The sequence below is a fragment of the Octodon degus genome, unplaced genomic scaffold (genome assembly GCF_000260255.1).
Source record: "Octodon degus isolate 3935 unplaced genomic scaffold, OctDeg1.0 scaffold00011, whole genome shotgun sequence".
Classification (NCBI taxonomy): Eukaryota; Metazoa; Chordata; class Mammalia; order Rodentia; family Octodontidae; genus Octodon; species Octodon degus.
The window spans coordinates 9,273,964-9,292,411 of NW_004524587.1; the positions used below are offsets into that span (position 1 = coordinate 9,273,964).

At 40.0% G+C, this 18,448-nt stretch overlaps 1 protein-coding gene across 3 annotated transcripts in view; it reads right to left on the minus strand.

Moving 5' to 3' along the window:
• Phlpp2 (PH domain and leucine rich repeat protein phosphatase 2) overlaps positions 1-18,442 on the minus strand; it is a 76,794-nt gene extending 58,352 nt beyond the window's left edge. For 2 of the 3 annotated variants that reach the window (XM_004625801.2, XM_023709384.1), the window contains exons 1-2: positions 18,328-18,442; positions 10,041-10,324 (exon numbers count right to left, since the gene is read on the minus strand). In XM_004625801.2, coding sequence (XP_004625858.1) covers positions 10,041-10,324; positions 18,328-18,426 — 383 coding nt within the window. In that variant the 5' untranslated portion in view covers positions 18,427-18,442. Of the gene's footprint in view, positions 1-10,040; positions 10,325-17,617; positions 18,021-18,327 lie in introns of those variants that run through there. The other variant, XM_023709385.1, reaches the window with a different exon arrangement.
• Between the last annotated feature and the right edge of the window lie 6 nt (positions 18,443-18,448).

Genomic DNA, 18,448 nt, shown 5'->3' on the forward strand with positions numbered 1-18,448 from the left:
AAAAAACGGAAACACTATAAAGGTACAAATGAACAAGTGCATCGAAGTGATAACTAAGGAACAGAAATCAAAGTGATATACAAAAAAGACAAAACTACAACAACCACCTTGCTTGTCCTCAATGTTTAGTTGTCTTTAAGCTTTTAGAAACTATGAGATAGACTCAGAAGTTTACCAAGAAGTGAAGAATAAAGTCTAGAAAGACCAACAAAAACTGAACTTAATAGAGATAGAAAATAAGCTCTTCAGAGTAAAAACATTATTAATTCATAGCTAAAGAAATTCAAAACCCACAAAGGTCTATGAGAATGTTAAGAATTATCATACTACTACCATGGAAGAACTTTTATGAGAAAGAGGGCTTTCTAATACCCTGCATCTTGGAAGGGTCAATTAACCATGTAGTAAGAACGACTAGAGAAAGACTAACTTAAAAACAAAGAGAATAATGATATAAACAGCTATGATCTTCAGACGTCAAGAGGGATTAGACTTATTCTATATTAATCCCATAAATGGAACTATGAACAATAAGAAGTTGCATAGGTAGATTTGTTCTAAACATGAGGAACAATCTTAATAGAAGGGCAGGCGAGATTGCTCAGCAGACTAAGTACTTTCTTAGGTAAATGCATGCTTTGTCAGCCCTGCCCCCGGGCACACATGAATCTTAATAGATCATAATGAAAAAGACTGTCTTACAGAATTTTTCACTGAGAATTACAGAACAATCGTCACAGATATTTTAGAAGAGACTCCTGTAAGAATCAATTTGGTGCACATAATTACTACTGTCTTTTAGAACTCAAATGACTGTAAGAGCCAGACATCTATGGTGGTGAAAACCTCTAACAGAGAACTGGGGAGACTGAAGGAGGAGGATCTCAAGTTTGAAGCCAACCTGGACTACATAACAAGACCCTGTGTCAAAAAGTTAGCCAGGAATGGTGGCAAACACCTGTAATCACAGCACTCAGAAGGTTAAGGCAAGAGGACTGCCATGAGTTTGAGGGCAGCCTAGACTAAGAAAGAAAGAAAGAAAGAAAGAAAGAAAGAAAGAAAGAAAGAAAGAAAGAAAGAAGAAAGAAAGAAAGAAAGAAAGAAAGGGGCTGGTGAGATGGCTCAGTGGTCTGGAGCACCTACTTAGAACAAGCTTGGCAAAGCACAGGGACCGCGGTTCGATCCCCCAGCACCACATGCCAGCCAGCCCTGCCCCCTAGGTGGGCTGAGCTGGCCACACACACACAATAAATAAAAAATAAATAAACTTAAAAAAAAAAAAGAAAGACAGACAGACAAGAAGTATTTAAGACATCTTTCTAAATTAATACAAATCCATATGAACCTGCCTATTTTAGGATATAAAGTTTAATATATTTAAATATTATAAGCTCATATGACTAAATATTCTGAACAAAGAAATAACTATACTTCTAAACTGCTCCTTGCTCAACTTTCCTTTCCTTCCTTTCTGGAGAAAAAAGAGATATGGAAACATCCTAATTCTGATATATTTTATTTTATCTTATTTTATTTTTTAATTTTATTTATTTATTTATTTATTTATTTGTGTGTGTAGCCAGCTCAGTCCACCAGGGGGCGGGGCTGGCTGGCATGTGGTGCTGGGGGATCGAACCGCGGTCCCTGTGCTTTGCCAAGCTTGTTCTAAGTAGGTGCTTTAGACCACTGAGCCATCTCACCAGCCCCTAATTCTGATATATTTTACATTGTGAAATTTCCTTGCCTAAAAATCTTCAGACTCTGTACATTTTGGAAACCCTTTGTATCAATGAAAGCCACTCTTATCTATGTCCTTTAATTTGTAAAATCAGCACTAACCTAGGTGATCAGTGTCAGAAGTACACTGCAGTAAGCCAGATCGTGTCAGAAGAACCATTAAGAAAAAAACACTGCCAAATTAAGCCATGACCTAGCACCAACTGTAAGAAACATGCATATTGCAGAAGTATTAAAATACAAAACATAGCTTAAAAATAAAATTATTTATATTCTGATTAGTGGTGTATAATATCTCCTCCTACTCCCCTTCCTCCTTGTTTTTGAAACAAGTCTTGATATGCATCCCATGCTAGCCTTGAACTCTCATCCTCTTGCCTCAGCCTGAGTCCTCGGATTACAGGCAGGCAACACCAGGCCCAGGCTAATACATTTTTTTCAAGTTTTAAAATAGTACAGAAAGGGCCAGTCAAATAGCTCAGCAGATTAAAGTGCCTGCAAGCAGGCACAGGGCCAGGGGTTTAATCCCCAGGACTGCCATGTCGGCCCCGCCTCTGGGGAGTGATGAGGCAATTGAGACGGGGTTTCATGGCGAGCACCTGTAATCCCAGCTCTTGGGAGGCTATAAACAGGCAGATCACTATGAGTCCAATCTAGTAGTGAGACCCTGAACACCCTGTAGACCCTTCCCTAAAATACAAAATTAATTAATTAAAATAGTACAGAAATACGAAGCACAAAACAAAATTGAGCATAAACACATCTGTAATTCCAATTATTTATGAGGCTGAGGAAGAAGGATCCAAAATTCCAGGGAAGGATAGGGAACTTAGGGAAGCCCTACCTCAAATTAAAAGTTCAAAAATAGCTGGGGACATAGCTCGGTGCTCTTTGGGTTTAATTCCTAGTACTAACCCCACTACCACTGCCCCTGAACATACAAATTCCTTTTCACTTTCTCATTGGTAATCAGTTGGGTATAAATCTTGAAATAGAAATTTTCATTTCATTTTAAAATATGGTGTCAGGGCTTGAGATATAGCTAGGTAGTGGAGTATTTGCCTATCTTAATTTCTAAAAATTTATTACAATAGAAAAACACATCACTGTTAGTCATAAAGGTCTTTGGTTGTGCTGTTTGGACTGCCTGAGGTTCCTGAATCAATTCAAAATATTTATCTTTCACAGTCATTTTGATTTCACCACATCCAGTGAAGTCACACAGGACCATATCCAGTGAATAAGATAGATGAGGACATACTGCCATGTTTTTATGAGCCCACCTTTCTCCACTGGATAGTCCTCAAAAGCAGCACCTAGCATATTTTTCATCACACTTCATAGACATTCAGGAAAGAAGACTTCTAGAAATGCTTCAAAACGGGCAAGAACAGGGCCAGGGATATAGCTCAGTGGTACAGTGCCTGCCTAGTAAGCATGAGGCCCTCAGTTTGATTCCAAATAACCAAAAAAAGTGGCAAGAACATGGGATGGAAGAGTTATTTGAACACAGTGGGAGTATGTCAGGGAGATTAATAGCAATGTGTCTTTACAGTAATAATTTTTAAATTTTTAAACACTCACCATGACTATATTTCAATTACAGTGTGTGTGTGTGTGTGTGTGTGTGTGTGTGTGTGTAACCAATTTTGGCTGGACGTGGTGGTACATGCCTATATTCCCAGCATTGAGAAGGCTGAGGCAGTAGAACAGCCATGAGTTCACCAGTGTGAGCTACATAGTGAGTTCAAGGCCAGCCTAAGCTACCTAGTACAACCCTGTAAAAAAAAAAATTACAAATTTTGATAACTTGCAAGAAGTTACCAAGCAAGTCAGTAACAGGAAGTGATTAGGACGCAGTAACCCACATAGCTCAGTGTGAAGACCCTAGGTTCAATACCCAATACCATGAAAATACAATAAAATTTAAAAATCAAGATACCAAATCTTGAGTTATCTTGTTACAAACATCCTATTCTCAGTTTATCTTAAAATGGCTATCAAACACTTAAAAATCTTAGTCATTTTAATGACTAAGAATAAAAGTAGATATATGACCATGAGGCAAAGAGCAATCCACTTTATTACATAGGATCTTATTATAGCTTTTCAAATAGAAGGCAATAATTACACTAAGCTTTACTGGTTGAGTCATTTATCACTTGAAGAGTTCAACAGAAAAAGGCAAGGTCAAACAACACAATGTTGGAAGCAACAGATGAGAAGGACTCCTGGTATGTCCCAACTGAACCTACCAACAGTCAGCTTCAGAAATGGTGTTTTCAACCTCAGTTCTCTCAGCCTATTTTACACCTATGAAGCGAGGGGAATGTTCTCAGCAATTCCCAATGGGAAGTTTTTTGAGGACAGGACAATTCTTTGCAGTCTCATACACTGAAGCCTCTCTGCTCTTTCCCCCATAATACTGGTAACTCTGTCCAGTAATTGAGACAGTCAAAAGCCCTGAGCCTACACACAATTGGGAGTGGGGTAGAAGAGACATAGTTTCACTAATAGATGATCTCTCTCCATTCTCTCAAGTGCAAAAGTTACATAAACTACAAACCACTTATATTTAAGTGAAAAGTCTATAAATGAAAAAAAAAAAAAAAAAAACCTAAAAAGAAGAAAGAAATAAGTGATATGGAGAAAACAATGATTTTAAGTTCCAGTTACCTACTTCCAGGCCCTAGCCTAGGAAATCACAATATGTAGATTTATGGGCAATAGTTTAGTCAACGCAACAGTACTTCTAAGAATGGAATGAGTTGAAGCAACCTAAAGGGGTGACATTTACTCAGCATTTGGGGCTAGGAGTATAGCTCAATGGTAGAACACATGCTTTGCAGGGTGTAAGCCCTGGGTTTAATTAGATGCAGGGCCAGAGATGAGGTAGAGAGAAGTAAGTAGCACTTTCTTGCTACTCAAAGTACAGTACACCACTTAGGAGCTTAATAGAAATATACTATATCAGACCCTATCTTAGCTCTACTGAATCAGAATCTGTGTTAAAAAGCTTCTTAAATGGAAGGTTCAACAAGTACTACTTTACAATTAGTAATGTATTTAAACATGTGTAACTAATTTAATCCTAAAGACAATGCAAAAATATAAATATTATTCATTTACAGATTAGTAAACTGAGGCACAGGAAGCATGAAGTACTTGCATAGTAACTGTCAGTGCCAGGATTTGAACCCACAAACTCTTGTTCTAGAATCTAACCCCTAGACCATTACTGCATCTCTCAATTTTTAAACAATTTATACTGTTATCCATAACATGAAGCCAGGTGTGGGGGCTCATACCTATAATCTCAGCACTCTAGGGGGTTAAGGCAGAAAAACAACAAGTTTGAGGCCAGCTTAGCAACTTGGAGACTTAGCAAGTAAAATGGGATAGGAACATAATTCAATGGTAGAACACTCCTGGTTCAATCCATGGTATTGGGGAAAAAAAGAAAAACAAACAAATTGGTATCTAAGTAATTTTTAATGATACAATTAAATTAATATGATCCATTAGGTGAAGCAGGAGGATATAAAATTTAATATATAGGGCTGGGGAGATAGCTCAGCAGTCTAAGAACCTGCCTGGCAAGCACAAAGAGCCAGGTTCGATTCCTGGTACAGCATGCCATGCTGGCCCTGCCCCAGGCATGCCGTGCTGGCCACCGAAACTGGGTGTGGTGGCACATGCCTGTAATCCCAGTGCTGGGGAAGCTGAAACAGGAGGATTACTACAAATCCAAGCTGTGTAATGAGATCCTGTACAAAAAAAGAAAAAAAGAAAATGGGATCTGGCATCAGAATGTTATAGTTCAAACTCTAGCTTTACCATTTCCTAGTTTGATTATTTTTAAGGTGAGATGCTTAATTCTTATGCCTTACTTTCCACATCTATAAAGTGGAGACAGTTAAAAAGAGAAGGAAGGAAGGAAGGAAGGAAGGAAGGAAGGAAGGAAGGAAGGAAGGAAGGAAGAAAGGAAGGAAGGAAGGAGAGTTTTTACTCCACAATTGTGTTGGGATTTCATGAGGTAAAGAACACAAAGCCTAAGTACTAAATATTATTATTTGTCTTTATGCTTTTTTAGTTTCCAAAAGTTCTTCATTGAACACATATCATACTTTAGTAATACCTTAGACTATCAACTATCTTATAAAGGGTTACGTGAAGACAGTGCCTATTTCTCTTATTAGATAACATAAGAATGAACACAAGCAATTAATAGTTGAGTAAGAGATGGAAAGAAGAACTTGAAATAACTATAATTAAGCAGTAAAACTCCACAAGGAAGCTCCTGAGCCAGCTCCTCTCCTATAGGACCTTGAGTCAGAAGTCTTTTGTCTACCTTGAATGCTGGGCGTTCCAACTTCCTGGCAGTATCTGCCTGACCTTGAGTAAGCTACATTTCTCAAATCTCAATCTTGAGCTGGGTATACAGCTCAGTGGCACAGAACCTGCCTGCCCAAGCACAAAGTCCTGAGTTCGATTCACAGTACAAAAAAGTCTCAGTCTTCTCACCTGAAAACAAAATGATATTCTCCACTGGGATTACTGAAGGATTTACTGAGGAAAATACTCACAAAACCACCTAAGCACACTGACCACTGTGCAAGCCCTGAAAGTTAGCTGAGGCTTATCATCATCCTTACCATCACCATCTTTAGTTAAGTTCTAGAGCAATGAAAATATCTCTGCTCTTTCAAACTACAGTTCAATAGTGCTTTCATTATTTTCCAATTGATTATATCTTCAAAGAGCTATTTCAATGCAAATTATCAAGAAACCAGGGTTAAAAATGTTCCATTTTAAAGCACAGTTTAGATCCATATAAGTAAATAAACTAAGTCGCATTTAGATTCTTTACCAGTTACATTACTAGTCGTAGCAAACCCATGCCAGCAAGGTTTTCTCATTTCTAATATCTTTGTATACATAAACACAGCAAACAAATAAGGAAGTCACATGCTTAAGTAAACTCAAACACTACCAGCTATAATTTAGGTCAACACTTTCCACCTGATAAAATTAGATCAGACTCAGTACTGAGATTTAGAAAAGCCTAAGGATCACCCAGTCTGATCCTTCTGTTGTACAAATAGATTTAGGAAATGTAGTTAAATGGTGAACAAGGAAAACATTCAAATGTTAATCTACTATTTCAGATATTATCCAAATCCTAAAAAGAATACATAGTAAATTTAGTTTACTTTTAAAATTACATCACCTTTTAGTTTAGCTCAAGGTGTTACTATTATTACTTTACTTCTAAAGCGCAAGCTTCCTCTCTAACTATGACCAGCAATAAACCCACAGCTTTGAATTCTATTTCAAGACATTTTTCCTCTAATCCTAGCAATCTGAGCACTGAAGCCGGAGGGTCCTAAACTGGAGCCCAGCCTGGGCAACTCAGTGATTTAGTGATGCTCTACCTCAAAAAATAAAAATATAAAGGCTCTGTGTTCAGTACCTAGTGCCACAGGGATAAAAACTTAAAAACAAGTTTATTAGAAGATATGTAAAGCACAGAAAAATGATGATGGAAGTTTGTTGTTTTAATTTTCAGTTCTTTTCATGATTGAAGCTGAGCATATTTCAACAAGTTTAAGAGACATTCATGTCTTAAAGTTTTTTTTTCAGTACCAGGGATTGAACTCAGGACCCTGCACTTGCCAGGCAAGTGCTTATTCTACAGAGCTATCTCCTCAGCCCCTTTAAAGTTTTTTTTTTTTTCCCCTTTAAAGTTTTTATGTAAACATGAAAAACAGCCTTATAGTAGTTTTATAGTAGTCTACATCATTCTGTAGGCCAATCAGCCTCAAACTCATTCCACTTGCCTCAGCTTCTCAAACGCTGGGATTACAAGCATAAACCACCGTGGCTTGTTAATGGTCAGTTATTTAAACAGCCCTGCTTAGATATCAAATTAGATTTAATATCTAATTCAAATAACTGTGATTTCTTTCTCTAAAGCTAAATTAAAGAGTTCATATTTATAGTATAAGACTACTACAAGGCCATTTTTCTTCATGTTCACATAAAAACTTTAAGACATGAATGTTTTAAACCTGCTGAAATGCTCAACTTCAATGATGAACAGAGCTGAAAATTAAAACAATAGTAAAATTCTGATGAAATTTTTAAAAACTGAAGTCATTAGGGGTGAGAAAAGATTTTGCTTTGAAATGCTGATTTTATGCTTCTCCAGTTTACCAGAGCCCAAGGCATAGCTCAGTGGTAGACAGCTTTGCTATCATAGTCAAAGCACTGAATTTATTCCCCAGTATGACAAATAAATAAATACTATCAAGAATCATATCTGTTAACAAGCAGGTATATAATCATCTTGAGTATGTTTCTGGTGGGCCAGGGAGATAGCTCAGTTGAATAAGCACTTGCCTGGCTAGCACAAGGGCCTGAGTTCAATCCCTGGCTCCAAAAAAAAAAAAAAAAAATGATATGGGAGTATGTTTCTGTATTTACATACAAAATCAAATACTAATGCTTTGGAAAAAAAGGAAAATAAAAATACTTTTATATTTTAGAAATACTTTCATATTTTAGATATTTTCATATTTTAGATGAAAATATAAAATAATATCTATAAAAACAGTGACAAGGCCAAGGAGATAGCTCAGTGGTCTAAGCACCTGCCTGGCAAATTCAAGGACTCAGGTTCAATCCCTGGTACTATATGCCATGCCAGCCCCAGAAGCCCTAGCACACTGTGCCGGCCACTAAAACCAGGTATGGTGGCACATGCCTATAATCCCAGCACTGGGGAGGCTGAGACAGGAGAATCACTATAAGTTGAAGCTGTGAAGTGAGACCCTGTACCAAATAAGCAAAAGATTAAAAAAATACATATATTGAAAGAGAAATTGACAATAACTATCAAAATCATAAATAACCATATCCTTTGACTCAGCAATTCTACTTTAAAAAGTTTACCCTTTGATAAATTAAATTCCCACATACAGTAGGTAAACCAGGTGTGGCGGTGCACACCTGCAATCACAGCATTAGAAGGCTGAGGCAGGAGGATAGAGGACACCCTGGGCTACACAGTGAGTTCAAGGCCAGCCTGGACTACAGAGGGAGACCCTATCTCAAAAGAGAGAGAGACAGAGAGACAGAGAGAGACAGAGACAGAGAGACAGAGACAGAGAGAGACAGAGCGAGAGCACTATAAATAAAAGGATATTCAGTGCAGCATCTTTTGCAGTATTAAAAATCATTAACAGCTTGGCATGGTAGCACACACCTGTAATCCCAGCAATCAGGAAGCGGAGGCAGGAAAAGGATCATTGCCAAATTCAAGACCTGCCTGGCCTACAAAGTAGGCTCAAGGCCAGCCTGAACTACACAGCAAGATCCTATCTCAAAAAGATAATAAATACATAAACAAACAAATAAAATCAGTAATTTGAATGCCCATAATAGAAGATAAGCTAAAATTATGAGTCATAAAATGGCAAACAATACTATTATAGTAATTAAATAATAACTTAAAAGCATTAAATCAATGTATGGTATCAACTGTATCAATGTATTGTATATATGTAATATATATATAAATATATATATATAAGACATATCCCTAGGACACATAAATTAGTAATAACAGCTTTCTTAAAGTTTGGGTAGCTGAGGAATAGGACACAGACAACTTATGTCTTACTCTAAAAATGTTTATACATTTCAATTTCATTGTATTTACTCTCCAAAAAAATTAACTTTTAAAATACATATTTTAAATTTAGATGTCTGACTTACAGTGTATTCCAAATAAAGGGACTCTCAAATTTTCCTACATGACAGCTTTTAAGTTCAGGAGTATAAAGTCAGCATTCCAAGGATAAATCTTTCTTCAAGCCTACTGGTGGGCTGGGAGGAGAGACACTAACAGCCAGGCCTACTGACACATATCTATAATCCCAGCATTTTGGGAGGCTGAGGCAGGCCAATTACAATTCTGCACCCAGTTTAGGCAACAAAGTGACTTAGTGAAATTCTATCTCAAAATATAAATAAATCAATAAATAAAATAGAAAGTGTTGGGAATATAGCTCAGTGCAAAGGCCCGAGGTTGAATCTCCAGTACTACAAAAACAAAAATGAAGAAACCTTAAAGTCTACTTTAAAGCAGAAACACGTATTATTTACATTGCAGTGAGATTAATGGTGAAGGGTAACTCACTCAGATCCCCTTCTGTCCCTCTCTCCGATAAAAGCTTTTCTTTCCCTCAATAAATATATTCTGTTCTAAAAAAAAAATCATGGTAAAACTCAGACCTTACCTGACCAAGTCTCCATGAAGCTGTAAATAAAGACTTTCTCTCCCCTCTCCAGCACATATTTCTGACACTGGTGTGTCTACTGTACATAGGACGAGATGTAAGTCAGAGGAGCTGGAGGAAGAAGAGGAGGTGGAGGTGGTGCTGGTAGTGGCAGTGGTTGTGTCGGCTCCATAAAGGTAAACACAGCCTCTCTTCACATCTTCTCTCAGCCAGTCTCTTTCTCGAGAACCAAACCTACTTCTCCTATTCAAACAATTTCTGCTCCCATTGCGTTTCATATTTCTCTGAAAAATATCAACAGAGTGAAACCATTAGCTAGAACATTTGACTGAATTAGACATGTTCAGTCCTCACACCACCTCTTTATTTCTTATTCAACAGCCCTCTCAAGTAAGGTCTCTTTCTGCAGGGCTTCTGCATGGGTCATGCCCATTTTTTGTTTTGTTAGCAGTACTGGGGGTTGAACCCAGGATCTTCTAACTGATCTACATCACCAGCCATGTTTATTTTTATTTTGAGACAGGGTCTCACTAAGTCACTAAATCACCCAACCTGAACTCCAAATTCCAATCGTCCTACCTCAGCTTCCCAGAAGTCTGAGACTACAGGAGTATGTGGCCACGCCTGACTTGCCACCATATCCATGCTTAATGTGGACTACCTTAACTCTCTTTTTGGCTAGCTGTTCATGCCTTCACATGTCATCTCTTTTTCTGTTTTCAGAAAGGTATAAAAACCAACAAAACCCAGGGCACTGTGGTGCACACTGTAATCCCAGAACAGAGGTAGCAGATCACCATGAGTTCACCAGCCCAAGGCACATAGTGAGTTCAAACCCAACCTACAAAGAGTAGCCATGTCTCAAAAAAAAAAAAAAAAGCGCCTACTACATACTACCCAAGTTGCACAAATTTTTTAACATTTCCCATATTTAGTTCAGATGATTATAATTCTAAAAATACAAAAAATACATCCCTAAACATACAGGCAAGGCTGATATTCTGCTGCAATCCCTTTCCTTCCTCCCCCAAAACACACACCAAATCACTGTATTTGGTATTTATCACCAAACACATTTTTATATTTTTTCATAGATGTACAATATAAAGTATTTACATTAATATTTTACCTAATTTAAAACTTTATCTAAACCTTAATGTAATTTATGTCTTACCCTGCAACTTTGATTCAGCACTGGTTTAGATATATGTTAATACATCTAGCTCATTCATTTGTATAATATTCTATTACATGACTATATGGCAACTTACCCACTCTTCCACTAGCTTGTTTCCAATGTTTCCCTGCCAGAAACAATGCTGAAAAAAAAGTGTCAGATGTGGTAACACCCACCTATAATACCAGCACAGAGAAGGCTAAGGCACAAGGATCATTAAGTTCAAGGTCAGCCAGGGCTATATATGGCAGGTTTAAGGCTCACCTGGACTATACAGTAGTACTGTGTCCTAAAAAGAAAAAAGTATTTGTACAAATATTTTTATGCAAATACATACATTTTCCTAACCTTCTGCCTCATATTACAATAAAGCAAGTACAATATTAGCACAATATTACATTTTCCAAGACAGGCCTGGTGGCACATTCCTATAATTCCAACACTCTAGGAGGCTGAGGCAGGAAGATCGTAAGTTTAGACTGGGCAACCTAGAGAATCAGTGAGACTCTGTCTCAAAATTTTACAAAGGGTGAGATATGTAGCTTAGTGTGAAGGACATGGGCTCAATCCCCCAGAGCCCAGAAAGACAGATGAACATTCTTCCATTCTTAACATGTTCCAAAAAAATGACCGTTGCACCTGATAACAAATGTACATGAAATTCAATATAAATATTGTAAAGTCAAGCTATCTCAAAGCAAAAACAACTGTCATAGCCAATAACAAGTTTCTAAAAGTATCTGCCAGTTCTATTTTATGATGGGCCATTTCTGCTTTATTTTATTTTTTTTATGTTTTGGCGGAACTGGGGATTGAACTCAGGCCCTTGCGCTTGCCAGGCAAGCACTTATTCTACTGAGCTATCTCCCTGGTCCCGTTTCTGCTTTCTTTAGTAAAAAAGAAATTTCCACTAAATGGGACACTTAACAGAAGTATAAATTATCTCAGTTCTAAAAATTAAGCATCAATTTATCCTTGAAGGCCCACATTCTCTCTTTAAATATGTACTTTTTAATTTGTGTCTAAGGGGCCAGAGAGATAGCTCAGTGGACTAAACACCTGCTTAGGCAAGCACAGGGACTGGGATTCAATCCCTGGTATCACATACTGTGCTGGCCACTGAGACCAGGTGTGGTAGCACACATGTGCAATCTCAGCACTGGGGAGGGTGAAAACAGGAGGATCACTATCCATGTCTAAGCTGTGCAGTGAGTCCCTGTACCAAATACATAAATTTAAAAAAAAAAAAAAGCCTAATAAAATTCTTCCTGTGGGGGCCGGGGAGATGGCTCAGTAGAATAAGCGCTTGCCTGGCAAGCGCAGGGTCCTGAGTTCAATCACCAGTACTGCAAATAAATAAATAAATAAATAAATAAATAAATAAATAAATAAAATTTTTCCTGTGTCTCTTGCTAGTTTTTTTTTTTTTTTTTTTTGGTAGTACTGGGGATTGAACTCAAGTCTTACTAGTTTTTTGAGATGGGGTCTCACTATATAGTTCAGGCCAGCTTTTAACTTACTATGTAACCCAGGCTAGCCTCAAACTTATGAGATCCTCCTGCCTTAGCCTCCTTATTGCTGGAACTACAGGTGTGTACCATCACACCAGGCTCTGTATATCTGGTAAGTTTTTTTGTTTTGTTTTTTATGAATTTGGTATAAGATCTCACTACGCAGCTTGGACTTGTAGTAGTGATCCTCCTGTTTTCAGCCTCCCCAGAGCTGTGATTATAGGTGTGCACCACCACACCTAGACTTTGTCACCAGCTCAGCATGCCCAGGGATGGGGGTTGGCGCAGCATGTGGTGCCAGGAATTGAACCTCAGTCCCTGCGCTTGCCTATGCAGGCGTTTAGTCCCTGAGCCATCTCCCTGGCCCTGGCTCTGTATATCTTAAGTGACTAGTCCAGAAAATTATTTCTCTATAAGGGAAGTCAGATAATCCACAACCATTCTACAGATAAGGTAGGTAGGTTCCTTAAGCTTGAGAATCTTCTCAGACACTGTCCTAGGACAATCCCATCCCAAACTGCTTACTACTGAGGCTGAGACTAAAGGGCAGCATGTTTGAGGCCAGCCTGGGCAACTTGGTGAGACTTGTCTCAGAAATAAAAAATAATGTGCGGAGTGGTGGCACACACCTGTAACACCAGCACTTAGGAGGCTGATGTTGGAGGATCTCCATGAGCTCAAGGCCAGCCTAAACTACACAGCAAGAAAACAAAATAATAGATTGGGGCCAGGGAGATGGCTCAGTGGAATAAGCGCTTCACTGGCAAGCGCAAGGGCCTGAGTTCAATCCCCAGTTCCACCAAAATAAAAAAAAAAGAAAACAAAATAAATAAAGGTTCAGTGGTATAGTGTTTGCCTAGCATGCACAAGGTCCTGGGTTCAAGAAGCAATACCACAATTTTTTTTTTAAATACATTTCCAAAGATGATAAAGAAAGGGGAAGGAAAACCTGGCAAGCATATCCATATGTAAAGAAAGAAAAATAAAATGATAGTCTGTTTAATTAGGGTAACAAGTGCTTCCCTAGCATGCACAAGGCCAAGTTCAATACCCAGTACCAAAATTAATTAATTAAAATAAATTTAGGCTGGATCTTGGAGATTTGAGCATAACTATTCAAAACCACAAATATTATTGATCCTTAGAGAAGTAGGATAAATCTAAGCTGTAAGTAGGAATGAGGCCTCTTTTCATATCAAGTGCGTTTTCTCAAAGCTAAACATCTCAGAATAAAGGGCTTTCAATTACTTATTTCATAAACACAGAATGGTATCACTAGCTACTGATTAATTTTGAATTTTTACTATTTTGTTTAATCTTTGGGAAAGATTAACTGTACCAACTGACCAGCATTCTGTATAAGGTAAGAGTTTTAAAAGCTCTATCTTTCTGCATTCAGTAGAGAAAGACAAAGCAGACATTCTAAAAAAACAAAACAAAAAAACCCTCTCTAACCCAGGCACAGGGGAGAATACCTATAATCCCAGCTATTTCTCTAGAAAGGTGAAGCAAGAGGATCACAAATTCTAGGTCAAACTTAGCTGGAGCTTATCTCAAAATTTTAAAAATTTATTTTTCATTTGTTTTATTTTTTTGAGGCAAGGTCCCACAGTGTAGTGCAGGCTGGCCTCAAACACATAGTGGTCCTCCTGCCTCAGCCTCCCTAATGCTGGGCCTGGCTCAAAATAAAATTTTTTAAAAGGAGTCAGGAGAGGAGCTCAGTGATCTCAGTGAGAAGAGTTCTTGCCTGGACCACAGTCTCACCATAAAAACAAAAACAAAAACAAACAACAACAACAACCAAAAAAAAAAAAAAAATATATATATATATATATATATCTCCTAAAATCAAATAATGATCCACTGTTCTTCCCAATCTTAAGAAAGACTTCCCCAGGAACTATTATATTTTTATTTGATGAAGATTTTAAGTCATTTGTAAATACATATATCTCCTTAAAGCTATAAAATCCCTAAGGAATTTTACATTATCAAAACATGTTGGTCATCCTTTACCTCTGAGTATTTATTTCCTACCTATATGATATAGTCTATCCTATGAAGGCAAAGTGATGAGTTAGAACTTCAGCAGATATTATTTTCCTGAACTAATTAACAGGCATTTAAAAGGCCTGAAGAATAAGCAGAGCAAAGTTTTGTAAGGACAGTCAAGATGAAGTGGTTAATAGGGTGTGATGACCGATGGCTTTGTCTCAGCTACTCAGGAGTTTGAAAGGGGATTACAAATTCAAGGCCAAGGGCCTGCCAGATAGCTCAGCTGTCTAAAGTGCAGCATGCAGCTGCCCAGCTGCCTTGGGGTTCCATCCCTAGCGACCAGGCTGGCCCCACCCACAGGGCTCCTGAGACAGTGATGGAGACTGGTGGTGGCGTGCCTGTAATCCCAGCTCTTGCCAGGCTGAACACAGTTGGATCACTACGAGTCCTTGGTGAGTCCCAGAGACCCTGTACTAAAATTGGAAAGGAAAAAAAAAAAAAAAAAAAAAAAAAAAAAAAAAAAAAAAAAAAAACAGAAAAAAAAAAGAAACACCAATTCCAGGCCAGCCTGAGAAATTTAGCAAGACTCTGCTCCCTCCCAAAAAAAAGAAGGTTTCAAGGTATGCAGCTCAGTCACAGAGAGCATGCCTAACATGTTCAATGGCCTAAATTAAATCCCCCCCATGATTTAGGTATTAGCTATTACTGGCCTAGTGCTTCCTTCTCAGGAATGTCTTGCTCCATCGTCTAACTCAAGTAACTGCTGGAAAGACCTTTTTAGCAGACAATAAGGACTGTCCTCTGAGCTGCCTTCAGCTTTCAGATTCAGCATCCCACTGGCTTTATTTTCTTCCTTACTCTTCTAGAAAAGCTTCTATAACAAACTTATCTAAAAGGGGACATAATAATAATCACCTCTCATATCAAACAAGTAAAAGAAGGGTATATTTAAGATTGAAAGATCTTTGCAGAAGCTGGGCCTACTGGTGCACGGCCATAATCCCAGCACTTTGGAAAGCTGAGGCAGGAGGAGAATAGTAAATTCAAGCCAAGCCTAAGGAATTAAGCAACTTAGTAAAACCATGTCTCAAAGAACAAAAAATTAAATGGGATAGGGATGTAGCTCAGAGCAAAAACTCTTGATTCCATTCCCAGTAACAGAAAGGAAAAAAAATCTTACTAGAAGGTAAAACTCTTTAGAGTAAAAGTTGAACATCTACTGCTTTAGTTTTACACACATAAAAGCATGAAGGCTATGATTAGTTCAAAGGTGGAAAACTATCAAACATCCACATACACTACCTTTAAACATGCATAGTGAAAACTGGGTCTGGAAAAGTGGTGACTCTTCATACTGAGTTCTTTTGTAATGCAAAATGGCTTTTGGTGGATATTTTGCATCCAAAATTATAAAACAAAGGCTCAGGTGGCACATGCCTCTAACCCTAGCTACTCAGGAGGCTGAGGCAAAAGGATCACAAGCTTGTGGCCAACTTGGATAATTTAGCAAAACCCTGTCCCAAAAATAAAAACAGGGCTAGGGGTGTACAAGCTTGTGAGGTATGCTCAAGCTCTGCACTCACATCCCACTAAGCTAAGATCAACCACTGGAATCTTTCTAAAAGTTCCCAACTCCAAATTTAGAAAATCTCTTCAAGACTGCCTTCCAGGGGCTGGTGAGATGGCTCAGTGGTCTAAAGCACCTACTTAGAACAAGCTTAGCAAAGCACTGGGACCGCGGTTCAATCCCCCAGCACCACATGCCAGCCAGCCCCGCCCCCTGGTGGGCTAAGCTGGCCACACACACACAAATAAATAAATAAATAAAAAGACTGCCTTCCAATAAAAGTCCTCATTTCTTTTTTTTCTTTTTTTTTAATCCCCCGGAACCGGGGATTGAACTCAGGCCCTTGCCTTGCCAGGGAAGCGCTTATTCCACTGAGCCATCTCCCCGGCCCCAAGTCCTCATTTCTTAATCAGTTCTCTCTCACCACTCACTTTCCCACCAGTAAAAGCCAAAATGGTTTATACCGTTTAAGCCAGAAGGCAACACATATCTGAGACATGCCATATCCTGATAAGCCAGGCCAGTTGAACTTTTTTTAAAGCTTATTCAAAAACTACATCTTCGGGACTATCATATTAATACCTAAAACACACCTTGGGTAATTAATATCCCTAAAACTTGTTTAACAAATTTCAATAGGTAAAAGGTTTATGAAGAAGTCTGAGATAAGCCACAAAAGTTATTTAAATCACTGCATTAAGACCGTGAGGTACCAGCACTAAAAAAAAAAAAAAAAAAAGTTTTATGTTTACAGAGTACAGGTTTATATTTCATAGATTAAGTAGGTCTGCCAAGTCGATGTATTTTTTTGTTTCCGTCTTTGTGATGTTCCACCAATAATCTTAATAAGACATTGCTCAACAACCTTAACTATCATGCATATCCTCACATCATGCATTTTCATTGTTTTGCAAACTATTTTTGAAAACACATCAGATCTCAATTCGCTTTCCAAAGCTCGCATTTCCTGTCGTTTTAAATCCTATCGTCAAGTTTTAAATCCTGCCGATTCCTCTTTTAGAACTCTACAGAAATTCCAGTCCACCTCCAGCACATCAGAGAACGTATTGTACCTATAGAAAAATTTCCCTGCAACTACTTCAAAGCCTAGCAGAGCACTGCACCCAGTTAACCTCGCATGATCCCTTCCACCATCCCAACAGTTCCCTCTACCTTAAGCATTTCTTCCACACACTCAAACTTCCAGTCGTCACCTCCAAGGCTCCAACTCCCCTCTTGTCTGCATCTGTTTTCTTATCCTCCTACTCCTCCAATTCCTGCCAAAAAGCCCCGCTAGCTGCCTGTTGCATAACGGCTCCCCCATTACAGTCTCCTGGGCTTCTCAGCTCGGCTCCCGCGGGCAGGAATGCCCCTGCCAGGCCCAGCCCTTCCTCCCTTCAGCAACACGCCCCGCTTGTCCCGGGAAGCTGCTCCTCGGGGACGCTCTCCCGCGGAGCGGGCAGCCTCTCCGCGCCACTCTAGCTCCCGGAGGCCCGAGAACCCGGCGCCCGATCGCCACTAGGCTCGGCAGCCCCGAGGGCAGAGAGTGCCCGCTCCGCCCAGCGCAGCCCGCGCGCACCGCGGCGCCCGGCCAATCACTGCCGCCATCCTCCCGCTGGGCTGATGTCTTCAGGTGTCCGGGGAGAGCCCTGCGTACTTGCAGGCGCGCTCCACCGAGTCAGAGTCCCGGGCGCGGCCGAAGGAGCCTGAGGGGCTCCCGCGATGGCGAACGAGCCTGTAGGCAACGGCGGCCGGCGGCTCGAAGGCGTGGGCCTGCCCGGCGGGTGGCGCACGGCCAAGGATGGGCAGCGGAAGGGATGGAGGCGGCCAAGGCCTCGGCGGGGGCGCGGCGCGGAGGCCTCGGCTGGGGCCGAAGGGCTCCAGACCCGGCAAGACGCCGCCGAGCTGGAGAGCCGACGGACTGACGCGGGGCGGGGGTCGTCGGCCGCCGGGCACAACGCACGGGGCGGCGGCGGCCTCGGCCCTCCCTCCCTCGCTTTCACCTTCGCCCGCCCGCCCGCTCACCCGCCGCCTCACCTTCAAGACTCGGATCCCTCCCGGCCGGCGGGTCAGCGGCGCTTTGGGCAGCTCTGGGGGTTCCAGGGGGCCCACGGGCCCCGGCTCCACCTCCCCCATCGGCGGTCCCGGCTGCTCAGGG